General features: G+C 47.1%; 2 protein-coding genes across 2 annotated transcripts; both read left to right on the top strand.

Annotated features, from left to right (window-relative positions):
* The first annotated feature begins 7,313 nt into the window (after positions 1 to 7,313).
* LOC136624490 (oocyte zinc finger protein XlCOF8.4-like) lies at positions 7,314 to 7,868 on the top strand. The gene is made up of 2 exons (XM_066598473.1): positions 7,314 to 7,528; positions 7,618 to 7,868. The coding sequence occupies exons 1-2, from the start codon at positions 7,325 to 7,327 to the stop codon at positions 7,756 to 7,758; spliced, it is 345 nt and encodes a 114-aa protein (XP_066454570.1). The 5' UTR covers positions 7,314 to 7,324; the 3' UTR covers positions 7,759 to 7,868.
* Positions 7,869 to 8,261: 393 nt separating this feature from the next.
* LOC136624446 (zinc finger protein 501-like) lies at positions 8,262 to 26,390 on the top strand. Its single transcript, XM_066598425.1, has 2 exons — positions 8,262 to 8,361; positions 24,224 to 26,390. Exon 2 carries the CDS (start codon positions 24,274 to 24,276, stop codon positions 25,255 to 25,257), a length of 984 nt encoding a protein of 327 aa, XP_066454522.1. The 5' UTR covers positions 8,262 to 8,361; positions 24,224 to 24,273; the 3' UTR covers positions 25,258 to 26,390.
* The last annotated feature ends 355 nt before the right edge of the window (positions 26,391 to 26,745 follow it).

Below are 26,745 nucleotides of genomic sequence, written 5' to 3'. Positions count from 1 at the left end.
CAGTTGCTGGAATAGAGCATCAATGTGGTCCTGGGTCGGGAGAGCCTTGAGGCGTTTTTTCCAATCCCAGTCTTCATCTTTCCATCTTTCACAGGCGTGGGGGGGGGGGGGGGTTGGGATCTGGGTGGATTGTCTAAGTGTTGATATTTGACTCTCTCGGTTACTGGGTTCCCCTTGGTCGTTTGACCCCTGGGTCGATTTGGGTTTTGTTGCGGCCTGGGAGTCGGTCTGTCTGGGCCTCTTCTGAATAGTGCTTTTTTAGCGGCAGTGGGTCACTTTGCTGCGGCTGAGACGTTACTGTAGCTGGCTTGTTGGGGTAAGGGTAAGGGCTGTTTGTGGAGCCCATGGTAGGGCCTCTCTGCCCGGAGTACAATTCGGAGAAACTGTGCGGAGGTGGGGAGCTGAGCAGTGACGTGGAGCCGTGCGTTGGTGGGGAGCGGGCGCTGGTCTGGGGTGAACCTTGTTGTGGGGGTTCTCCCCCATTCTCTGTGTGCTGCGGGAGTCTCTTATTTGGTTTCTCTCCTGCACAGCGCTTACTGCTCGTAGGGGTCGTTGCTGTCTCCCTCTTTGGCATTAGGGACACTTTGGACAAGGGGGGCTGATGTGGGCCTCCTTCCTCCTGTGCTGCATGCTTTTGCTCCTCTTCTCCTGAGGGTTTCTCCATAGTAATGTGAGGGGGGGCTACGTGTTCCCCAGGGGCCCCCGGCTCTGGGCTGCTTATGTCTCCCCACTCCTCTGTAGCAGGCCTGCCAGCTGCACTCACCGCTCCTGCTGCCTTGGATGCTGTGCCACTGTCCCGGCTCGCCGCTCCTCCCCTCCCCCCCTCTTCACTGCCGCTGCGAGTACCTGGGGTACACTCCCCGCCGTCTCGGAAGCTGTGCATCTACCGGTTCACCGCTCCTCTTCTCACTCCCTCCGCGAGGCCGCTGGTGAGTACCGGGGATTCGCTTCCCACTGCCACGGGTGCTAAGTCTCCGTCCCGCCATGCCGCTCCTCCTCTTCTCCCCTCCGTGCGGCCACGGGCGGGTATCGGGGTATCTCTTCCCGCGGACGATTCTTCGCTGATTCCGCTGTGGTGGTGGCTGGTAGTTCCAGGGTCTGCTGTCGGACTACCGCGGCCTCCAGGTCTGCCCTGGGCTCTCGCTCCACGCTGCTGGTCGAGGTCTGATTCAGGGCTTGATTGCTGCGCTGGAAGTGCTGCGGGCGCCATCTTGGGAGCGGCCGTGTGGGACTCCGTTCCCGCTGTTCTTCTCAGGAAGACGGTTATATTTCTTCTGGGGTCGTCCAGGGAGGTCTGTGATGCTCCCCTCTTCTTCTCCCTCGGCATGTTCGTTAAAAGCCGGGTCTGGGTCATCCGCATTAAGGATAACTAGGGCCGGGTGCTGGAGCCGAGCAGAGATGTGTCCTACTCCTCCATTAGCTTGCCACGCCACCCCTGCTTTGTTTTTTTAAACTTTTTTGGGGTGTTTTTGTTTTTTAAATGCTGCTCTTCACAGACTCTCCAAAACCTCTTCTAAAGCTCCTCGTGTGAATGTAGCCTCACTGCAATGTGATTAAATAATGTAGATATGAGGAGAAATGTAGATATGAGGAGAAAACATACCAGCTGTACACAGAGATAGTGATTACAGTGCAGTTACCTCCAGTATTAGTGATTACAGTGCAGTTACCTCCAGTATTAGTGATTACAGTGCAGTTACCTCCAGTTTTAGTGATTACAGTGCAGTTACCTCCAGTATTAGTGATTACAGTGCAGTTACCTCCAGTTTTAGTGATTACAGTGCAGTTACCTCCAGTTTTAGTGATTACAGTGCAGTTACCTTCAGTGATCACAGGTGATGTGTCCTCTGATTGTGGTCATCCATTTATTTTCTTTCTCTGGGCCCAGACCACCATGAAGACTTCTTCCAGCTATGACTTGTCCCTGCACACTCTGTCCATCCTGACACTGCCCCAATTAGCCTCTCAGTAACTCCCCTATAGTACTAATGCATCTTCTGTGGTCTGACAAATTAGTAATGTCTCTTTCCCTTTAATTAAGATGTCCCTTTGTGCCTTCACTAAGCTGTAATGCTGCCTTTGTTGCCCCACTTATAGTGCCCCCTATGTATCACCCAGAGTGGCTTTGTTCCTAGCATCACCTGACTCCGCCCCCTCTCCATCCTTGCACCCAGCATGTCTGGGGTTTGTGGGACAAGTCAGGTAATGCTGTGAACAGCGTGGCGCTGTGTGGCAGTCCTGTCAGTCAGGAAGACAGAAGATGGCTGATAATGGTGTTAATGAACTGGGGGTCAGCAGTGGGGGCCGAGCAGTGGGGTGTGGAGGGGGCTGTGTTGGGGCTCAGCGGGGGTGCGGAATGGAAGAGGGGGGAATGCCCGGTAATTGTATTATTATAGCGGATTTTGTATGATGTTACATTGTCTCGTCTTCTTCCCTTTCAGGATCCTCGGCTGTTATCTTCTATATCAGATAATTATCCTGATTGACCTGACAAGGATGGAGAGGAACCGGGACAAGATGGCGGAGAGTATATTCACCCTCACCCTAGAGATACTCTTTCAGCTTACAGGAGAGGTGAGAGCAGGGGGGTACCTAAAGGCTCAGGGGCCCGGGTGCAAAAGTTCAGCTCAGGGCCTCCCCCACCCCCTGTACCCATGCCTAAATCCTGCACTACAGGAAAACTTGTTTGTAGCCCCTTAGGCCACTCTCTCACACTGCTCTTCACCGCTCTTAGCACGGTGCCCCGAGCGTCATGCTAACCACCGTACAATGTTCCTATTGAACTTAATGGGGTTACTCAGACCTGAGCTTGAATGCAGTGTTCCTAATGCCGTGATTTTCGAGAGCTGTCTGTTCTATTTTTGTGTTTTTTAACGTACCTCCTCACGCATCACAATGGTGGGGTGCATTTAGAAGCGCTGTCAAATGTTGTACCATGCGTTCAAAAACTCCGCTAGAACTTGCAGTAAAAATGCCACAATTTAGAACTGCGTTTTCTGAGCGCATGTGTGAGAGCGGCCTTAGGGTGTGTTCATGTTTTTTTTTATACTTTTGAAATAAAATAAAAGAATACATTTTAAAAAAACTGCATGCGGTATTCAAAGACCACATACGTTTTTAAGATGCCGCATACACTATAAGAAACTGCAGGTGTTTTTGATGCATTTTTTAATTGTGTGCAAAATGTGCAATTATATACAGTCTATACAGGGAGATGCATAACTATATAGCAGTGATGGACAGATAAGGTAGATAGATAGATGAGAGAGGTAGGTAGATGAGAGTTGGTAGATGGCTGAGAGGTTCACCATCTTGTCTGTATTTTCTGTATTTTTATAAGCTGTGAAGATGCTATATTGTGTCTAATCTAATCCTCTGGGGGAAGGGAACATCCCCCCCCCCCTCCTCCACGAGAATTGAAGGAGCAGTGCTTTGTGTCCAAAAACTGGTCAAACCGGTTTTTAACCAGTTGAAAACCGATCTAGGAATGCCTTTATGTAAAGGGACAGGAAATGGCTGGTTGGAGAGAAACACAGGAAGTATTTCCTTTGGACAACAAGTCAAGAATGAATAGAGCATGCTCAGGGGAAGCTCCTCCTGGGTAAATGATCTCACAGCTACCTCACAAATACCTCCCTATGAGAATGACCTACCAGCACACAAAATCATGTAACTGTATCCTAAATTACCTAACTTCCTGATTTAAAACCTTATATAAACTTTTACCTGCCTAAATAAAAGGAGAACCTTGGCACACATGATTTAGACGTGTGCTCTTTTAAAAGGGTCTCCAGGCCTGTACATTATTCCTATCTAATATGGCACCCACAGTATATCGAATAACGAAAATTGCGCTAACAAGAGAGATAGGTAGGTAGATGGAGAGATAGAGGAGAGAGGTAGGTAGATAGATAAATGACAGAGATAGGTAGGTAGATAGATGAGGTAGGTAGATAGATGAGAGATAGATAGGTAGGTAGCTAGATGAGAGATACAGTTAGGGCCAGAAATATTTGGACAGTAACACAATTTTCGCGAGTTGGGCTCTGCATGCCACCGCATTGGATTTGAAATGAAACCTCTACAACAGAATTCAAGTGCAGATTGTAACGTTTAAATTAAAGGGTTGAGCAAAAATATTTGTAAAGAAATGTGTATCAAGCTCGGACGAGTACGTTCGCTCATCTCTAGATTTTATCCTTTGTTCTTCAGGAGTTCAAAATCCGCAGCATAAGGCCTTAGTCAGACGGGCGTTTTTAGCCGCAATTTGCGCATGCGCATGCGTCCGGCGATTTTTTTAAACCATTGCTTTGCAATGGTATCGGACACATGAGCGCTTTTTATGCGCTCGTCCGATAAATTATAGAACAAAAAATCGCAGATCGCACCTATCTGCGATCTGCGATTCCTGTTCTCTTCTGTATATGCGCTCAATGGGGCCGGCGGTAGCAGCGCCGACCCCATTGAGAACATATAGAAGACAAATCATTCTTCTCTGCCACAGCTGTAACAGCTGTGGCAGAGAAGAACGATGTTTGCCCATTGAATTCAATGGAGCGGCAATACAGCCGCTCCATTGAAAGCAATGGGCTGCCGGCGTGCGAGGGGTGAATTGTCGGGAAGGGGTTAAATATAATAATAATAATAATAATAATAATAATCTTTATTTGTATAGCGCCAACATATTCCGCAGCGCTTACATAGACAGGGGGGAATACAGAAAGACAAAATACAAACATTACAGAACCACGGTTACATATAGTAATCAGTTGATGGAAACAATAGGGGTGAGGGTCCTGCTCCAACGAGCTTACATACTACAAGTAATGGGGTGATACAGAGGGTAAAGGGGCTGGAGATGTGCACAGTATGGCGAGGTGGAGAGTGAGCGATGCTATACACATAGACAATGGTCAGACATTTAGCCGTGTGACGGCAGAAACGGTGTGACTGCAGGAGCGGTTTATGATGGCTAGCAGGGATTGCAGTCAGTAGGTCAGGGAGCATGTTATCAGGCGGAGTACAGAGAGGTTTGTTTAGGGAATGCGGTATGCCTCCCTGAAGAGGTGCGTTTTTAGAGCACGCCTGAAGTTCTGCGAGTCCTGGATTGCTCGGGTAGCCTTTGGTAGTGCGTTCCAGAGGACCGGTGCTGCTCTGGAGAAGTCTTGGAGGCGGGAATGAGAAGTTCGAATTAAAGGGGCGCTCAGTCTGGTTTCATTAGCAGAGCTGAGAGCCCGGGCTGGTTGATGGATTGAGATGAGGGAGGCGATATAGGGTGGCGCTGTACTGTGGAGGGCTTTGTGGATGAAGGTAGCGAGTTTGAATTGAATTCTGTATTTAACGGGCAGCCAGTGCAGTGACCGGCACAGGACAGAGGCGTCCGAGTAGCGGCTGGACAGGAAGATGAGCCTGGCTGCCGCATTCAGGATGGACTGGAGAGGGTAGAGTCTGGTGCAGGGGAGGCCGATCAGCAACGAGTTGCAATAATCGAGCCAGGAGTGGATGAGGGCGACAATAAGCGTTTTTAACGTCTCCACAGTGAGAAAAGAGCGGATTCTTGCGATGTTCTTGAGGTGCAGCTGACATGTTCGGGCCAGAGATTGGATGTAGGGGGCAAAAGAGAGATCAGAGTCAAATATGACCCCAAGGCAGCGGGCGTGTTGTCTAGGAGTTATGGTGGCGCCATAAATATATAAACCCTTCCCTGCAATTCATCCTAAAATGTGTTAAAATAAAAAAAAAATTGTATACTCACCTTTCCGCTGCAGCCGGAGTCCAGCCGCGGCCGCTGTCAGTTCTCCTGAACTGCTTCTTGGCACTATTCAGCCGGCGGGGCTTTAAAATCCCCGCCTGCTGAATGATCTGCCTCTGATTGGTCACAGCCCTGACCAATCAGAGGCTGAAAACACTCACACACCCATTCATGAATTCATGAATGGGTGAGTGACTGCTGCCTCTCAGCGCTGAGCCAATCAGGGGCAGGTCTGACTCACATCCATTCATGAATGGGTGTGAGTGAGGCATGCCTCTGATTGGCTCAGCGCTGAGCCAATCAGGGGGCAGGTCTGACTCACACCCCCTTCACACCCACTGCAGGACGGCCGCTCGGAGCTCCGGCTGCCGGGAGAAGGTGAGTACATAGATATTTTTTATTTTTACACATTTTAGGATGAATTGCAGGTAAGGGCTTATATATTTAAGCCCTTACGGACAATTCATCCCGCGCTCGCCCGCAGCGCATTGCTTTCAATGGAGACGGCTGTATTGCCCTCTCCATTGAATGCAATGCGCTGGACAGCTCCGGCCCGTTTCTAATGAAACGCGGCTAGGAGCAGATTTTCGGGCGATTTGCGGGCGACTTGCGCGCATCGGTCACGCGATTTGCGGATGCACATCCGTCATGCGATCCGCAAACGCGCGAAAAAACGCCCGTCTGACTAAGGCCTTAAATCCGTAGTATAAATAGTCTCGCTGCGGATTTAGAATCTGCCGCAGTTCTCAAAGACTAAGTAGATTTGTTATAGAAAATACCGGCACCGCGTGAAAGACATTTTATAAATCTCCCCCGCATGGCCTGTACTGTAAATGCTGCAGCCGAGTGTGAAGACGGCCGGAATGCTGGAAACTATTGCAGCTGGTAAAATGCCGAACAGCCAACAGAATAGAACTGTCAGGGTAATCAATCAGTGCAGCATCAGTCAAAACCCACCCTAATGTCCCGTTGTCAACGGTAAAGGAAAAACACCACACACAGGTCTGGTATGCTTCCCTGTACGGGAGTAATGGCCAACATTTTACTGGCTTACACAGGGCTTTATACCCTCCTGTTGCTACACAAAGCATATAGCATCTCATTGGTCCAGATATATAGCATCACCATATATGTCCATAATACTGTCCATAGCAAAAGTTAATCAGACAGGCGGCTGTATCAATCACATGTTCCTTATTCATAGCAGACACTTCTCTTTTTCTCCTCAGTCCTTCGAGCAAGATGTTGCAAGTTCCTTAAACTACCAAGCTAATCGCCGTTGTATCTTGTTCCTCTTTGTAATTTTCCAAGACACAGTCTTCTCCGCCTTGCAGAAGCCTTTGTCGTATCTGATATGATTTTTTAAGAATGCATATTACGTATTTTGAATATTAAGTTTTTTGTCACAAAGCATTGCATAGAATTTGCACGCAGGTCTAAAGATATGAAAACATATAGCAATATATACACGTGCCCTCACAGAACAACAGAACTGAGGAACACAGATGTGAAGAGCCGACATAACTGCCGGACCAGACTGGGAGGACTCTAGAATTGTCTGCAGGGATATTTATGGATGTATCTCCCCATAAACAGGATTACACGGTAGTGAAGAAAACTTCTAGTGATGGCTGTCAGGCCCCGGTGTCTGATGGATGGGGAAGACCCCTGAGCCCAATCACAGGGCCTCCACCTCGCCCCCTGATACTTGAGGAGATCAAGGAGCAGAAGATCCTAGAACTCACCAGCAAGATGATTGAGCTGCTGACTGGAAAGGTGATGCTGCTGGGAATGCTGGGACATTATACAGTAACGCTATGGCGGTATAACGTGTCTGGGTGATGACGGTATCATTGTGTTGTCAGGTTCCTATTAGGTGTCAGGACTTCACTGTCTTTTTCTCCATGGAGGAGTGGGAGTATTTAGAAGGACACAAGGATCTGTACAAGGACATCATGATGGAGGACCACCAGCCCCCCCTATCACCAGGTAATAGACAGGACTAAATCCACACGGACTTTATTATTTGTATGTAGAGAATGAATTCAGTGGCTGTCTGTGTTTTCTGCAGGTAGATCCAGTAAGAGAACAGCAGCGGAGAGATGTCCCCGGCCTCTTCTTCCACAGGATGATCAGGTAGATGGAGAGAAGGTCTCATGAAATCTTCCCTCTGGTCTGTAGGACGGCTGGGAAGGTCTTGTGTTCAGTATTATTATATGATTGATACTTGTGTAATGAGAAAGCTGGAGATGGCAGGATTACAGCCGACCGCAGACATTAGATCTCCGCATCTTATCACTATTTTCTGGTTCTGGAGACTTCTGATTGGAATAAAGAAGCAACAGGTTGGAGTTATACAGGAGACCTGCAGCTGTTTGGCCCAGATCACTACTGCTGTCATGTCATTCCGGCTCCTCATACTAATTAATGACCTTTTCTGGCCATATAAAACCTTCCACACGACTTCTCCAACTGTGTGATGACTTTTTCAATATTTATTTCACAGCTGGTGAAACTGGAGGAAGATCTGATCCCCATTGATGCTACAGAGACACATGTGAGGGGGGATCAGCCGTGTAAGGAGGAGTTTCCTACAGATGACCCCCCAGGTGAGACTACATGTAGAGAAGAGTCTGTGTTGTCGGGGTTTTCAGCTGTATATTTCCTTATTCAGCCAAAATATATATATATAAAGGCAAAAGCCCTCACTGACTGACTGACTCGCCACTAGTTCTCTAACTTCCCGATGTCGGACAAACATGAAATTTGGCACAACGATTTTTTAGGTCCAAAATAGGAAAAGGAGTCATTACTCGATTATTCAATGTTAAGTGCAAAAAATAAGTTACCCCCTATGTTATATTACTTCCCGGAGTCGTACAAGCGTGAATTTTGGCATGAACATTCTTTGGGTTGTAAGTAGGAAAAATCAAGTGTTGTCAACTTGATTATTCAATTCAAAGTGCAAAAGTAAGTGCCCTATATCTAATGTAACTAATAGAGATGAGCGAGTGTACTCGTCCGAGCTTGATGCTCGTTCGAGTATTAGCGTGTTCGAGATGCTCGTTACTCGAGGCGAGCACCACGCGATGTTCGAGTTACTTTCACTTTCATCTCTGAGACATTTGCGCGCTTTTCTGACCAATAGAAAGACATGGAAGGCATTACAACTTCCTCCTGTGACGTTCCAGCCCTATACCACCCCCCTGCAGTGAGTGGCTGGGGAGATCAGGTGTCACCGGAGTATTAAAATCTTCCCCGCCCGCGGCTCGCCACACATGCATTCTGACATAGATCAGGGAAAGTGTTGCTGATGCTGCTGCTTCTATAGGGAGAGTGTTAGGTGTTATTTTAGGCTTGAAGAACCCCAACGGTCCTTCTTAGGGCCACATCTGACCGTGTGCAGTACTGTTGAGGCTGCTTTTAGCAGTTTTGCACAATTTTTTTGTATATCGGGCGTGCAGACCATTGCGTCCTCAGTCTGCAGTCATTTTACTCAGTATAGGTGCAGTACTGGTGAGGCAGGGACAGTTGGAAAGGTGAAAGAGATATACTGTCTATATAGGCAGAGGGCTAATATGCAGCTAAGCGTTACAGCAGGCTTGCGCAAAATTGTTTCCTGGCTCTGCTGTGCCCGTTACATCACCGCCGTGATAGCGCCAGAGGGAAACAGTAAACATAATATACGCTGCATACAGTATCTGTCTGCTGTTTCAGCTCACCATTTAAAAAAAGGGAAGCCAGATACTTAAGGCGTACCACTGCCCTTTGGCGACTTGACTGCTTCTGCGCTGTGAATTCCACTAGCTGAGTGATACGCACCTACGTCTCACTACAGGCGTGCACAAAATTGTTTCCCTGCTCTGCTGTCTCCGTTACATCACCGCCGTGATAGCGCCAGAGGGAAACAGTAAACATAATATACGCTGCATACAGTATCTGTCTGCTGTTTCAGCTCACCATTTAAAAAAAGGGAAGACAAATACTTAAGGCGTACCACTGCCCTTTGGCGACTTGACTGCTTCTGCGCTGTGAATTCCACTAGCTCAGTGATACGCGCCTACGTCTCACTACAGGCGTGCGCAAAATTGTTTCCTGGCTCTGCTGTGCGTTCCGTAAGGGAAGTCAGCCTCCAACCACAGGCCAATAAGCGGAACATTTAATTACAGCGTTCTGTTTCTGCTCTACTCGTAATACACCATGCTGAGGGGTAAGGGTAGGCCTAGAAGACGTGGACGCGGGCAAGGACGCGAGGGCCCAAGTCAGGGTGTGGGCACAGGCCGAGCTCCTGATCCCGGTGTATCGCAGCCGACTGCTGCGGGATTAGGAGAGAGGCACGTTTCTGGTGTCCCCAGATTCATCTCACAATTAATGGGTCCACGCTGTAGACCTTTATTAGAAAATGAGCAGTGTGAGCAGGTCCTGTCGTGGATGGCAGAAAGTGCATCCAGCAATCTATCGACCACCCAGACTTCTACGCCGTCCACTGCTGCAACTCTGAATCCTCTGGCTGCTGCTCCTCCTTCCTCCCAGCCTCCTCACTCCATTACAATGACACATTCTGAGGAGCAGGCAGACTCTCAGGAACTGTTCTCGGGCCCCTGCTCAGAATGGGCAGCAATGGTTCCTCTCCCACCGGAGGAGTTTGTCGTAACCGATGCCCAACCTTTGGAAAGTTCCCGGGGTCCGGGGGATGAGGCTGGGGACTTCCGGCAAGTGTCTCAAGAGCTTTCAGTGGGTGAGGAGGACGATGACGATGAGACACAGTTGTCTATCAGTGAGGTAGTAGTAAGGGCAGTAAGTCCGAGGGAGGAGCGCACAGAGGATTCGGAGGAAGAGCAGCTGGACGATGAGGTGACTGACCCCACCTGGTTTGCTAAGCCTACTGAGGACAGGTCTTCAGAGGGGGAGGCAAGTGCAGCAGCAGGGCCGGTTGGAAGAGGCAGTGCGGTGGCCAGGGGTAGAGGCAGGGCCAGACCAAATAATCCACCAACTGTTTCCCAAAGCGCCCCCTCGCGCCATGCCACCCTGCAGAGGCCGAGGTGCTCAAAAGGTCTGGCAGTTTTTCACTGAGAGTGCAGACGACCGACGAACTGTGGTGTGCAAGGTTTGTCGTACCAAGATCAGCCAGGGAGCCACCACCACCAGCCTCACCACCACGCGCAGGCATATGATTGCCAAGCACCCCACAAGGTGGGACGAAGGCCGTTCACCGCCTCCGGTTTGCACCACTGCCTCTCCCCCTGTGCCCCAACCTGCCACTGAGATCCAACCCCCCTCTCAGGACACAGGCACGACCGTCTCCCGGCCTGCACCCACACCTTCACCTCCCCTGTCCTTGGCCCCATCCAGCAATGTCTCTCAGCGCAGTGTCCAGCCGTCGCTAGCGCAACTGTTTGAGCACAAGCGCAAGTACGCCACCACGCACCCGCACGCTGAAGCATTAAACGTGCACATAGCCACATTGATCAGCCTGGAGATGCTGCCGTATAGGCTTGTGGAAACGGAGGCTTTCAAAAACATGATGGCGGCGGCGGCCCCGCGCTACTCGGTTCCCAGTCGCCACTACTTTTCCCGATGTGCCGTCCCAGCCCTGCACGACCTCGTCTCCCGCAACATTGTACGCGCCCTCACCAACGCGGGTACTGCCAAGGTCCACTTAACAACGGACATGTGGACAAGCACAGGCGAGCAGGGCCAATATATCTCCCTGACGGCACATTGGGTGAATTTAGTGGAGGCTGGGACCGAGTCAGAGCCTGGGACCGCTCACGTCCTACCCACCCCCAGAATTGTGGGCCCCAGCTCGGTGCTGGTATCTGCGGCGGTGTATGCTTCCTCCACTAAACCACCCTCCTCCTCCTCCTACACAACCTCCGTCTCGCAATCAAGATGTGTCAGCAGCAGCACGTCGCTACCAGTCGGTGTCGCGCGGGGTGGCAGCACAGCGGTGGGCAAGTGCCAGCAGGCCGTGCTGAAACTACTCAGCTTAGGAGAGAAGAGGCACATGGCCCACGAACTGCTGCAGGGTCTGACAGAGCAGACCGACCGCTGGCTTTCGCCGCTCAGCCTCCAACCGGGCATGGTCGTGTGTGACAACGGCCGTAACCTGGTGGCGGCTCTGCAGCTCGGCAGCCTCACGCACGTGCCATGCCTGGCCCACGTCTTTAATTTGGTGGTTCAGCGCTTTCTGAAAAGCTACCCTTGCTTGTCAGACTTGCTCGGAAAGGTGCGCCGCCTCAGCGCACATTTTCACAAGTCCAACACGGACGCTGCCACCCTGCGGACCCTGCAACATCGGTTTAATCTGTCAGTGCACCGACTGCTGCGCGACGTGCCTACACGGTGGAACTCTACGCTCCACATGTTGGCCAGGCTCTATGAGCAGCGTAGAGCTATAGTGGAATACCAACTCCAACATGGGCGGCGTAGTGGGAGTCAGCCTCCTCAATTCTTTACAGAAGAGTGGGCCTGGTTGGCAGACATCTGCCAGGTCCTTGGAAACTTTGAGGAGTCTACCCAGATGGTGAGCGGCGATGCTGCAATCATTAGCGTCACCATTCCTCTGCTATGCCTCTTGAGAAGTTCCCTGCAAAGCATAAAGGCAGACGCTTTGCGCTCGGAAACAGAGGCGGGGGAAGACAGTATGTCGCTGGATAGTCAGAGCACCCTCATGTCTATATCTCAGCGCGTTGAGGAGGAGGGGGAGGAGTATGAGGAGGAGGGGGAAGAGACAGCTTGGCCCACTGCTGAGGGTACCCATGCTGCTTGTCTGTCATCCTATCAGCGTGTAGGGCCTGAGGAGGAGGAGGAGGAGGATCCTGAAAGTGATCTTCCTAGTGAGGACAGCCATGTGTTGCGTACAGGTACCCTGGCACACATGGCGGACTTCATGTTACGATGCCTTTCTGGTGACCCTCGCGTTACACGCATTCTGGCCACTACGTATTACTGGGTGTACACACTGCTCGACCCACGGTATAAGGAGAACCTTTCCACTCTCATACCCGAAGAGGAAAGGGGTTCGAGAGTGATGCTATACCACAGGACCCTGGCGGACAAACTGATGGTAAAATTCCCATCCGACAGCGCTAGTGGCAGAAGGCGCAGTTCCGATGGCCAGGTAGCAGGGGAGGCGCGGAGATCAGGCAGCATGTACAGCGCAGGCAGAGGAACACTCTCCAAGGCCTTTGCCAGCTTTATGGCTCCCCAGCAAGACTGTGTCACCGCTCCCCAGTCAAGGCTGAGTCGACGGGAGCACTGTAAAAGGATGGTGAGGGAGTACGTAGCCGATCGCACGACCGTCCTCCGTGACGCCTCTGCCTCCTACAATTACTGGGTGTCGAAGCTGGACACGTGGCCTGAACTCGCGCTGTATGCCCTGGAGGTGCTTGCTTGTCCTGCGGCTAGCGTCTTGTCAGAGAGGGTGTTTAGTGCGGCTGGGGGAATCATCACGGATAAGTGTACCCACCTGTCAACCGACAGTGTCGACAGGCTTACACTCATCAAGATGAACAAAGCCTGGATTTCCCCAGACTTCTCTTCTCCACCAGCGGACAACAGCGGTACCTAAACAATACGTAGGCTGCACCCGCGGATGGAAGCATCGTTCTCTATCACCATCAAAAACAGGGACCTTTTAGCTTCATCAATCTGTGTATTATATTCATCCTCCTCCTCCTGAAACCTCACGTAATCACGCCGAACGGGCAATTTTTCTTAGGCCCACAAGGCTCAGTCATATAACTTTTGTAAACAATGTTTATACATTTCAATGCTCATTAAAGCGTTGAAACTTGCACCTGAACCAATTTTTATTTTAACTGGGCTGCCTCCAGGCCTAGTTACAAATTAAGCCACATTAACCAAAGCGATTAATGGGTTTCACCTGCCCTCTTGGTTGGGCATGGGCAATTTTTCTGAGGTACATTAGTACTGTTGGTACACCAATTTTTTGGGGCCCTGGCCTACAGTGTAATCCTAGTAATTTTTAGCCCACCTGCATTAAACCTGACATTACCTCAGCTGTGCTGGGCACTGCAATGGGATATATTTATGTACCGCCGGTGGGTTCCAGGGAGCGAACCATGCTGTCGGTCCACACGGAGTTGTAACTGTATGTGTCCACTTCTAAAGAACCCCAGTGTGACCGGAGAATGCAGTGTGGGCCGAAGCCCACCTGCATTAAACCTGACATTAGCTTTGCTGTGCTGGGCACTGCAATGGGATATATTTATGTTCTGCCGGTGGGTTCCAGGGAGCCACCCATGCTGTGGGTCCACAGGGACTTCACATTAGGGATTTATACCTGCCGTGTCTATGTATTAAAAACCCTGGTCAGACTGGGGCATGCAGTGTGGGCCGAAGACCACCTGCATTTAATCGGACGTTACCTCAGCTGTGATGGGCAATGCAATGGGATATATTTATGTACCGCCGGTGGCTGCCTGGGACCCACCCATGCTGTCGGTCCACAGGGAGTTGTAACTGCATGTGTCCACTTCTAAAGAACCCCAGTCTGACTGGGGTATGCAGTGTGGGCCGAAGCCCACCTGCATTAAACCTGACGTTACCTCAGCTGTGCTGGGCACTGCAATGGGATATATTTATGTACCACTGGTGGGTTCCAGGGAGCCACCCATGCTGTGGGTCCACAGGGACTTCACAATAGGGAGTTGTAACTGCATGTGTCTGCTTATAAAAAACCCCAGTGTGACTGGGGTATGCAGTGTGGGCCGAAGCCCACCTGCATTTAACCTGATGTTAGCTCTGCTGTCCAGGGCACTGCAATGGGATACATTTATGTACAGCCGGTGGGTTCCAGGGAGCCACCCATGCTGTGGGTGCACACGGAATTCCCATTGCGGAGTTGTACCTGCCTGTGACTATTTATAAAAAACCCCGGTCTGACTGGGGCATGCAGACACCTTGACAGAATGAATACTGTGTGGCACATGGATTCCCCATTGCTATGCCCACGTTTGCAGCTCCTGACAGAGGTGGCACAGGATTGGAGTTCTCATTGCTTCTGTACAGCATTGTGGGCTATCGCCCCGCCCCTTTTAAAGAGGGTCGCTGCCTGGCCGTGCCAACCCTCTGCAGTGTGTGCCTGCGGTTCCTCCTCATGGCAGACGCACTTATAAATAGACATGAGGGTTGTGTTGCTATGAGGCCAGCGTGTGGCATGAGGGCAGCTGAAGGCTGCGCAGGGACATTTTGGTGTGCGCTGTGGACACTGGGTCGTGCGGGGGGGTTGGGCAGCATGTTACCCAGGAGAAGTGGCAGTGGAGTGTCATGCAGGCAGTGATTGTGCTTTGTTGGAGGTAGTGTGGTGCTTAGCTAAGGTATGCCTTGCTAATGAGGGTTTTTCAGAAGTAAAAGTTGTTGGGAGGGGGGGGGGCACTCTTGCCGCTATTGTGGCTTAATAGTGGGACCTGGGAACTTGAGTTGCAGCCCAACATGTAGCCCCTCGCCTGCCCTATCCGTTTCTGTGTCGTTCCCATCACTTTCTTGAATTGCCCAGATTTTCACAAATGAAAACCTTAGCGAGCATCGGCGATATACAAAAATGCTCGAGTCGCCCATTGACTTCAATGGAGTTCATTACTCGAAACGAACCCTCGAGCATCGCGAAAAATTCATCTCAAGTAACGAGCACCCGAGCATTTTGGTGCTCGCTCATCTCTAGTAACTAATAACACACGTCTGAACTGCACAAACATGAAATTTGCCACAACCATTCTTTATGTCCCAATGGGGAAAGTAAAGGGTTTGCAACTTCAATATTTAATTTTAAGCCTGAAAAACTGAAAAGCCGCCATACATTACATAGTTCTTTTCTCAGAAACGATAATGCCTAGGGAAATGATTTGTATACTGAGGAGAATATAACTGATCTCTGTGTGTATATACTCAGGAGAATCTACCTCACCTCTATGAGTATATACTGAAAGGCTATAAAGTACATAAGGAAGCCGCCATGCACTGCAGGGATGGAGCCCCTAAGGCTAAGAAGGGGCTGCAACCTCCAGTCTGGGGGTAAATTTGAATAAAAAGGGGCGTTACCTTTAAAAGTAAAATGTGAGGAGAGTGGTAGGGGTTGCACATTCTGCAGAGGGACATTGCTACATACAGTCTGAGGAGAATCTAACACTCCTATATGTGTATACATATTTTATTCCTTGGTTTTCAAGTAACTATGACTTAATTTTCCCTGCGAACAACATGTAAACACCTGTACTAAATTAACTTGGGTGAAGCTGGGTATATCAGCTAGTATATATATATAAAGATGAAAACACTCACTGACTGGCCATTAACTCTCTTACTTCCTGGTGTCGTACAAACATAAAATTTGGCATGACCATTATTTTGGTCCTAAATAGGAAAACTAAAACATTCACAACTTGATTATACAATGCTAAGTGCAAAAGTAAGTGACCCCCTATGTTATGTAACTTCCCAGTGTCGTACAAGTGTTAAATTTGCAACGACCATTCTTGAGGTCCTACATAGGAAAAGTAAAGGGGTCACAACTTGAGTATTCAATTCTAAGCTTGAAAAAATCTGTGATACATAAAGCTTAAGGAAATGATTTGTATAATCTACCTCACCTCTATGTGTATATACTGAGGAGAATCTAATGCTTCTCTGAGTGTATATACTGAGGAGAATCTACCTCACCTCTGAGTGTATATACTGAGGAGAATCTACCTCACCTCTATGTGTATATACTGAGGAGAATCTAGCTAACCTCTATGTGTATATACTGAGGAGAATCTACGTCACCTCTGTGTGTATATACTGAGGAGAATCTACGTCACCTCTGTGTGTATATACTGAGGAGAATCTACCTCACCTCTGTGTGTGTATATACTGAGGAGAATCTACGTCACCTCTGTGTGTATATACTGAGGAGAATCTAGCTAACCTCTATGTTTATATACTGAGGAGAATGTAGCTCCCCTCTGGGTGTTGTAGCAATGCAGGGGGAAACACACCAGGCCACGACCAAATGCTGAGCGTCTTGTCTTTATTCAGACTTGATGAACAAAACAAAAAGTACTGGCATTCTCCAGATAACAGAAAGTTCAAGGAAAGTCCTTTTAAATAAGCAGTCCAGCAGTAGTAACACAAAAGTCTTTGTAAACTCCAATAGGGCAAAGTAAAGCAAACCATTCCAGCAGCGTGGTGCAGTGTCTCCAGCTCAGCACTCTCTGTAAGCCTCTGCTGCTCACACAGGACACACCTCCCTCTTCAGACTGCAACCTGCGCCCATTTATGCACCTCACCTACTTGGGCCAGGTGGAACTGAGTAGTGGAGTGAGAGACGGACCGGGTTTACCTCACAGATGCTAGCAGTCTCTGCGATATGTACTGTCCGTCCCACACTTTACCTCTCACTCTACTACAGTGTATGTACTGAGGAGAGTCTAGCTCACCTCTGGGTGTATATACTGAGGGGAATCTAGCTCACCTCTGGGTGTATATACTGAGGAGAACCTACCTCACCTCTGCATGTGTATATACTGAGGAGAACCTACCTCACCTCTGTGTGTGTATATACTGGGGAGAACCTACCTCACCTCTATGTGTATACATATTTTATTCCTCTATTTCTCGGAAGTAACCACAGCTTCATAAAATGTTCCACGCAGACAACAGATAAACACTTGTACCAAATTTACTTGCCCGAAGCCTGGTATATCAGATGTGGATGATCTCCATCCTCTGCAGACTCTTTCATGTCTGTTACATGTGCTCCTTGTGAAGCTGCTCTTGTCTGTGAAGAGAACAGGGTGCCAATGGTGGACTTGCTAATTCCGGTGTCTCTGGCAAATGCTATTCAAGCTACATGGTGCTGGGATGTGAGCTCAGCTACCACTACAGCATGTTGGGCCCTCATGGTTCCCGCGGAGTCTGTTTCCAACAATTTGGTCAGTAGTGAAGTGATGACAGCGAAGTCGAGAGGCGACTACTCCCTGCTAATCCTCCTTGACCTGTTTCAGCATTTGACACTGTTGACCACAAACTCCTCCTTAACATGCTTTACTCTATCAGCCCTCCTTACTGGCCCTATTTCCTTTCCGCCTCCTCTCGCTGTTGGGGTGCCCCAGGGCTCAGACCTTGGTCCCCTAATCTTCTCTAAAGTCCCAATTGGACAAACTATCCGCAAACTCGGCCTCTAATTCCAGATCTACGCTGAGGACACCCAGCTATATGCCTCTTCCTGTGACATCTCAACACCATTCCTCCAAAATCCCACAGACTGTCTGTCTGCTGTCTCTAACACCATGTCCTCCCTCTTTCTCAAACAAAGCCTTTCCAATACTGACCACCTCGTGTTTCCACCCTCTGCTTACCGATCTCCCTCCAATATCTCCATATCGGTATCTGGCACCACTCCCAGACAGCACGCCAACTTCTTGGGCGTCATACCAGACTCTGACCTCTTCTTCAACCCCCACATCCAATCTTTGTCCCAAAAATGCCAACTGCTCCTCAGAAATATTTCTCAAATCTGGCTATTCCTCACCATGGACATGCTAAAACAGTTGTTGCTGCCCTCATCCATTCCCGACTTGACTACTGCTACTTGTTGCTCAACGGCCTTTCCGTACCAGACTCTCCCCTCTTCAATCTATATTAGACACACCAGCTAGGCTCATTTTTCTATCCAGCCATTTCTCTGATGCCTCTGAACTATGCCAGTCATTGCATTGGCTGCCCATCCACTGCAGAACTAAATTTAAACTCCTCAGCCTCACCCATGGCACATCGCTTCCCTTCTGTCCATTTATCACCCAGCCCAATACTCTGATCTGCTAACACATGCAGACTAAACTCCCCACTAATACAAACCTTACATGCTCGCCTCCAGGACTTCACCAGAGCAGCACCCATCCTCTGGAAAGCTCTACCCCAAGGCATCTGGACAATCCACAATGCACAAAATTTCAGACTCGACTTAAAAACGCACCTCTTCAGGAAGGCATACTAAATCTCCTGACCTAGTCCCCCTGCCCCTCCCTACAGCTCCCCACACCTTCCACCCTGCATATGACCTCTACCCCGGCACCTCCCTACCGATCCACCCGTTTTCTTCCTCATAACTGATTTACTCATGTAACTCCTGTACTGCCTATATCGCCTCCACCTCGTTTGTTTCAAATTGATTGTAGAAAAACATGTAATTTGTTGTATTGTCGGTTTTCTCCTGTGCTTGAAAGCGCTGCAGAACAAGTTGGCGCTATACAAATTAAGATTATTATTTTATGGTCTGCTGAGGGTCATTCTGTAGGGTTCTGGCACTACTTCTCCTGTTCCTCCTTGCACAAAGGAGCAGATCCCTGTCCTGATGCTGTGGATAGTGAGTTCCGGACGGTCCTTCGCCGTGTGCCTGCAGGCTGCAACGAGCACAAATCAGTCAGCAGTTCTGTAATAATCGTGGAATATACAGCAATAAGCTATACAAGCTGTTATGTTATTTCCCCTTAATGTTTTGGTAGAGCCACAGGCGCCGTGTAAGGAGAAGCCATCCTCATTCTGCATTCAGCTGCTCCTTCCATCTGTCCCCAGCTGATACCCCATGCACTATGTCAGGGTCTCTGCAACATGCAATCACTCTATCAGACCTGGACCCCCGTCCCCCAGTGCTGCCTCCGCACATGTGCAAGTATTATTATCATGTCCCTCTCCTCTGCTGCTGGAACCAGAAGGACTGGGCATGCTCAGTAGGAACTTCCCACATCTTGGTACAAGTAACAGTCAGCTGGGTTAGTGAATGGCTACAAACATATCTGTGCCCACTGATAATGGCGGTGCCGGGTTTGTAAAGGCGTCTTTATTCCCCGGTCAGCAGCACATGATCAGCAGACTGTAGTTGCAGCGCAGTACAGGGCAGTTTACAGCAGGGGGCGTCAGCAGCTCTTATCCACAGCTCGTTTGGCTCCTGCGCTCTGTAATCTTACAAGCTGTATGAGCGCCCCCTGGAGGTAGGAAATTACCATCACCGCATGGGAGGGAATCAGCGCAGAACACGTCCTACAATGTGGAAGTAAAAAAGTAAGTTTATTGGGTAAAGTAATTGTCCCATTAGGATGTTATCAGTAGACTAGGCGCTCCACAAATTATTGTACCTGCAGTTAATGGGAAAACCCCTTTAACTATTTAATATTTTTACATATCTGAGCTAGAATAACTACGACAAAAAATATCTCCCGCTTTGGTGGAATAAATGTGCTAAGGATGGACGTCGCCCCTCGCTTGTTGTACTTATTCCAGACTCTGCCTATTCAGCCCCCCATGAATTTTTTTTAAATGCCTACAATCTGCTTTTACACATCAGCTACCGAACCCTCTGAAAACCTAAACCCACAGGAGGGGCGGGGCTTTCTGGCCTTAAAGGGGTTGTCTCATGAAAGCATGTGGGGTTATGCACTTCTGTATGGCCATATTAATGCACTTTGTAATGTATATTGTGCATTAATATGAGCCATACAGAAGTCATTCACTTACCTGTTCCGTTGCTGGCGTCCCCGTCTCAATGGATCCGTCTAAAATCGCCTGTTCTGGCGATTTTAGACGCGCTTGCGCTGTGCGGTCTTCTCTCTTCTGAATGGGGCCGCTCGTGCCGGAGAGCGGCTCCTCGTAGCTCCGCCCCGTCACGTGTGCCGATTCCAGCCAATCAGGAGGCTGGAATCGGCAATGGACTGCAGAGTAAAGATCCCGGCGGCCATCTTACTAAGGTAAGTAAGAAGAAGGAAGAAGTCGCCGCAGCGCGGGGATTCGGGTAAGTACTACCCGTTTGTTTGTTTTTTAACACATGCATCGGGTTTGTCTCGCGCCGAACGGGGGGCCTATTGAATAAAAAAAAAAACCGTTTCGGCGTGAGACAACCCCTTTAAGCCTCTATCCTTCTTAGATCGTTCGACTGGCACTTCCACGGGAAGTCTAAACAATGGATTAAGCTAGAAACGGATATTGTTGGAACTTCTCTAAAAACGCTGCCTTGGATTTTTCCCTCAGCCAGACCCCATCCATAGTTTAAAAGATATTGTAGAATATAACTTTTATTCACATCTTGTATAAATATCTCCTTCCTGCTGTGGCAAATATTCTGGCAGCATTTACAATTTTATTTGCCACATCCAAAAGCGTCGTATATGCCCCTCACTCCCCCCCGCCACACACACATGGATGTACCTGGAATATGAGTTAGGATCTTCCATTTGGGTTGGTGAGAGGGTGCCAGTATATTTTTCAGTTTTATTTCTTCGAGTACCACTTGAGGTCGACTGGGGATATTGTCAGATAGAAAGGGGTCACCCTTGTAGGATCCCCCAATGTTTCGATAGGATGTTCCTCAGGTGGGGATGTTGAGTATTAATGTGGATTCAGAACAATGTTTTGGAGGTCTGCTCCTCAGTTTTCTCAGGTTTCTGTTGTGGATTCTCTAACTGGTCTTGTTGTTGCACTCTTAGCATCTCTGAAATCACCAGTACCCCTGGGTGCCCCTTCTCTTTAAAACACTTCTTTTATACATTAGATTGTTCATTAACCCCTTAGTGACGAAGCCTGTTTGCGCCTTAGTGACGGAGCCAGATTTTGGAAATCTGACATGTCGTTCAACATAGCATAACTCCGTGAAGGTTTTGCGTATCCAAGTGATTCTGACATCGTTTTTTCGCCACATGTTGTACTTCATCTACGTTGCAAAAATAGACCGATTTAATTCGTGTATGTTTATTAAAAGTACCAATACTGGAAAAAAAAATTAAAAAATTATCATTTTTTTCACATTTTCAATTGTAATATGTGCAAACATACTGTACAATTTTTTGATAGGATATATATTTCCATCTGTTTACTTTATTCTGAATGCACATTTGAAAAACTTTCGTGTTTTTTTTAACCATTTAGATGACGTACAAATTTAACATTAATTTTCAACATTTTGAGGAACACTTTGTTTTCTTACAGCAAGCCAAGTTTGCAGCGGCTCATAGGTGTCACAATGATAGTTACCCTCCTAAATGACCCCATTTTAAAAACTACACCCCTTAATGTATCCACTTAGGGGGGTCGTGTGTATTTTGACCCCACGGTTTTTTTTTTCAGAAATTAATTAAATTTAGAGAAGAAAAAATAAAATTTCATATTTTTGCAAATATGTCATTTTAAAGACATTGTTTTCCTATAGTGCACATTAAAATGAGGATTGACACCCCAAAATGGATACCCCTGTTTCTCCCGTCTTCAGAAATATACTCATTGTGGCCCTAATCTTCTGTCTGGATGCACAACGGGGCCCAAAATGGAAGGAGTAGTCAGTGTCTTTCAGAACATAAATTTTGCTTGAAAGCGTTTTAGGCCCCATACCACTCTTGTAGAGCTCTTCAGTGGCCAAAACCATATAGAACCCCCACAAATGACCCAATTTTAAAAACTAGACCCATTAACAAATTTATCTAGGGGTGTACTGCCCATTTTGATGCCACAGTTTTTTAATGAATTCAAACAAAGCAAAAGGAAAAAATTGTGATTTTTATTTTTTTGGCAATTCTGTCAGTTTAAAAACAACTTTTTTGTACAGCACACACATGAATGACTACTTGCACCCCAAAATGGATACCCCTGTTTCTCCCGTGTTCAGAAATATACCCATTGTGGTCCTAATCTACTTAAAGGAAACATTGCTAGGCCTATAATGGAAGGAGCACCCATTGGATTGCCCACTTGTAGAGTCATTGAGTGGCCAAAACGATAGAGAACCCCCACAAATGACCTCATTTTGAAAACTAGACCCCTTAACGAATTTTGACCCCACAGCATTTGAATGAATCTAAGCAAAGCAGAAGGAAAAAATTATGATTTTCATTTTTTTTGGCAATTGTGTCAATTTAAAAACTTTTTTTTTGTACAGTGTACACAGGAATGAAGACTTTAACCCCAAAATGGATCCCCCCATTTGTCCCGTGTTCAGAAACATACCCATTGTGGCCCTAATCTACTTACAGGACACATGGCAAGGCCTATAATGGAAGGAACACCCGTAGGATTGCAGGGCACAACTGAATAAATTCCAGGCCCCACTGCTCACTTGTACAGAATAAAAATTGACACGTTAAAAGATTCCCCCCCGTCCGCACCCTTTTTGGCGTTCCCCAAATCTTAGATAAAAGTAATAATGTGAACTGTGTGGTATTTCCGAAGACAGGGGTAATTACGGGGGCTGGTTGGGATGGGTATCCATTGGATAGCGCCGATTGCATTGCCGGGGGCGACTGCCCGCAGCCCAAGATGACAGCTCCATGCTGTCGGCTACCTGCAGGCACCGACAACATGAAGCTGACACGTCCTCAGCTAAGAGGGTATTAATCTTAAGAGGACGCATGTTTCTACGTCCTCTAGGATTAAAGCCCACTTAGTGAGGACGTAAAATCCCGATGGGGCCGTCACTAAGGGGTTAAGATTTTGGAGATTTGTGTGTAAAAAATAAAAGTATGGGGGTTCTGGAGAAATAATATAAAATGTGGCACTCGTTTGTTATTAAGTATACTTAATCTGTATAAAGAGCATGTGCAAGACGAGCATGTGCACAGAATTGCGTCTAGAAATTTACCTCTGCTTCCGGTTAAGCGTGTACCGGGATATAGCTCAGCAGCTACTTTCTTCTGGATGCACGCACGTACACACTTCCGGTCGCCCCAGTTCTAAGAAGTACCTGATACTTTTATCATGTCTCTGTGTCATATGCTCATGAAAGGTGTCAGATTAGTCAGTAAGCCCTCCGACTCACGTTGCATCTCCTGTATTGTATATATTGTCCTACGCTAATGGAATAAACACCAGAAGGTACCGACTCTCCAAAAGAAACCTGGAGGAACGGGTGATAACTTAGAGGCTAACCTGGATTCTTGAGGAGGTTCGCTAATCTCTGCAAACCCCTTATTCAAGTAAGTAAAACCTCATACATAAAAGGAAATATACAGAGGTCAGCGTAGCGCTTCTGCGGTCATGTATAGTGAGATAAAAAAATTTTGATGGGGACTTACCCGGTACTGTGCAGCGTCTTAGTCCAAGACAGGCCCTGCCAGCACCTCTCGGTCCAAGATCGCCTTAAGATATTAGATGAAAATACTTCCTCCACATCCACAGATTGGGAGAGCTGCAGGGTTCCTTGAGTACCCCAGGAAGGGGACCCAATAAAATCAGCATTGATGCTTGAAAAAGGCCACGTTTAGTGGCTGAAACGCGTTGCAAAATAAACGTTATTTCCATATACATTTGGAATATTTTTCTCCAGCGAGCGCTGGGGCCATTTTTTTCTCTTTTCATTTTCCTCATACATAAAAGAGCACAGGGTTTTTGTAACTTGTCTTTTTCACAATTTGTATGAATATTTTATATAGAAATTTTTATAAAATATTGATATAATTGTAATGTTAAAATCTGTTTTATTCTTGGCAGATGACGACATCAGGAGCTCAGAGGAACATTTGATATCTTCAGGTTTTACAATGGAAGATGATGGTAACATACAAGATACACACGAAGAGCCTGCCATTATCCCAGATGTACCCTCAGCCCTTCCCAGCAAACATCTGTCATCTGATCCTTTTATAGAGGTTCCATCTTGTAATTCATCACAGACTACTAAGCAACATAACATTTACAGAAGAGATGTTAAAGAAGGAACTGTTGTCTCAGGGAAGAAGTCATTTTCATGTTCAGAATGTGGGAAATGTTTTACCATGAAACCACATCTTGTTGATCATCAGAGAATTCACACAGGAGAGAAGCCATTTTCATGTTCTGTCTGTGGGAAATGCTTTATCCAGAAATCATATCTTGTTGATCATCAAAGAATTCACACTGGGGAGAGGAAATTTTCATGTTCAGAATGTGGGAAATGTTTCACCCAGAAATCAGGTCTTGTTTATCATCAGAGAATTCACACAGGAGAGAAGCCATTTTCATGTTCAGAATGTGGGAAATGTTTTACCCAGAAATTAGGTCTTGTTGTACATCTGAAAATTCACACTGGTGAGAGGCGATTTTCGTGTTCTGTCTGCGGGAAATGTTTTACCCAGAAATTAGATCTTGTTAGACATCAGAGAATTCACACAGGAGAGAAGCCATTTTCATGTTCAGAATGTGGGAAATGTTTTACCACACAATCAGGTCTTGTTGATCATCAAAGAATTCACACAGGAGAGAAGTCATTTTCATGTTTAGAATGTGGGAAATGTTTTACCCAGAAATCACATCTTGTTAGACATCAGAGAATTCACACAGGAGAGAAGTCATTTTCATGTTCAGAATGTGGGAAATGTTTTACCAGAAAATCACATCTTGTTGATCATCAGAGAATTCACACAGGAGAGAAGTCATTTTCATGTTCAGAATGTGGGAAATGTTTTACAAGTAATACAACTCTTCTTACGCATCAAAGAATTCACACAGGGAAGAAGTCATTTCAGAATGTAGAAATTGTTTTTTGAACAAATCACATCTTGTTGCACATCAGAGAATTCACATGGGGGACAAGCCATTTTCATGTTCTGAATGTGAGAAATACCCATAAAGGGGATCTTGTTAAACATCAGAGAATTCACACAGGGGAGACAACATTTTTATATTCTGACTGTTGTCAATATTTTTAAGACAAATCAGATCTTGTAAACTATAAGAGAACCCACACAGGGGAAAACCGGCATTTATGTTCAGATTGTTGGAAATATTGAAGAAAAAATGACTCCGCCCATCAATTTCTGATGGAATTCTGCCCTTTAAACATCCATCCCATGATCCTCTTTCCATTGAAGTCTTTCGAACTTAATGTATAAGAACCCACTCACATATGTTTTATTTTGTCCTTATCCTGGCCGGCGCCTATTACTCCATATCTACTGAGCCAAACTTTTTGGTTTCTCTTTGTTTTTTCCTGGATTACAGATTTGTAGCTGAATTTAGTTGAGATTTAAAGGGATTGTCCAGTTGTCAACTATTGATGGTTCATTCTCAAGATCAGTCATGAATAATAGATCTGTGCAGTCTATCACTGGGGCCCCTAGTGATCAGCTGTTCTCTGGGCCAGTGTGCTCAAGCACAGTCTCATTATTGGAATCGCAAAGCCTAAGAGTGAACCTGTAAACCCCCTCTTACCGCCTGATTCAATATCCGCTTTTTTTTTTATTGCCAGGGTTTTATCACCCAGGCTATTTAGAGGTATTCACCCTTTTACTTAAAGCAATTTCCTCTATGGCTATGATTAAAGCACTGCTTGCATTGCACAAAGTAGACTTTCTGACTGTAGGTGTTGCTTTTATAAGCTTTTTAAGAGGCCCCAATTGCAGTGTAATCCCTCAGACATCTTGTCAGCACAATGTGCAGAGTTTACAATAGTTAGTAGGATGATTAACTCACTTCTTAGAGGCAGTTTTCTTTTGAATGTACACCGCCGCTAAAGCTGGTGGAAACAACCCCGTGCTTAAGAGGAGTTCCTCTGTTGTGTCTTCTCTTAAATCTACTACCAAATTCCTGTAAGGCTCTCATGTGGCATACTCAAAAGCTTCTAAGAAGAACCATGTCTTCCTGGGTACGTCTGTCTTGTTAGTGTGACAATTTGCAGCTGATCGCCTGGATTATTAAAAACTTTTTTAAATTTATTGGTCTACTTTTTTTTACCCTGATTAAATATGTTCTGTACCAGATAGAGAAGGCTTAGATTTCTGCGATGCACATACTTGGTAAATGCCTTTCCTATTTCACAATTTTCACTAGCGCTCTGTCATATAAAGAGATTGAGAAAGTGTCCCCCCAGCTGTCCAGTATCAATCAGTTGTCGTTCAGGACAATAGAAAAGTTGAGCTGACAACCTTTGCCCCTTGAATCTACTCTAATGATAGATAGATAGTTAGATACTAGATAGATGGATAAAGATATGAGATGGGTAAATTCTAATGTTCTAATCCCCCCTTCCTCTTGTG

Source organism: Eleutherodactylus coqui, chromosome 4 (genome assembly GCF_035609145.1).
Source record: "Eleutherodactylus coqui strain aEleCoq1 chromosome 4, aEleCoq1.hap1, whole genome shotgun sequence".
Classification (NCBI taxonomy): Eukaryota; Metazoa; Chordata; class Amphibia; order Anura; family Eleutherodactylidae; genus Eleutherodactylus; species Eleutherodactylus coqui.
Note: the sequence above shows the minus strand (reverse complement) of the source record. Positions and strands in the feature narration are given on the sequence as shown.

Coding starts and splice junctions, on each gene's coding strand:
- LOC136624490 (XM_066598473.1), top strand. CDS start 7,325: ATGGATGTATCTCCCCATAAACAGGATTACACGGTAGTGAAGAAAACT. Junction 7,529..7,617: donor TTGAGCTGCTGACTGGAAAG/GTGATGCTGCTG, acceptor TTGTGTTGTCAG/GTTCCTATTAGGTGTCAGGA.
- LOC136624446 (XM_066598425.1), top strand. CDS start 24,274: ATGGAAGATGATGGTAACATACAAGATACACACGAAGAGCCTGCCATT.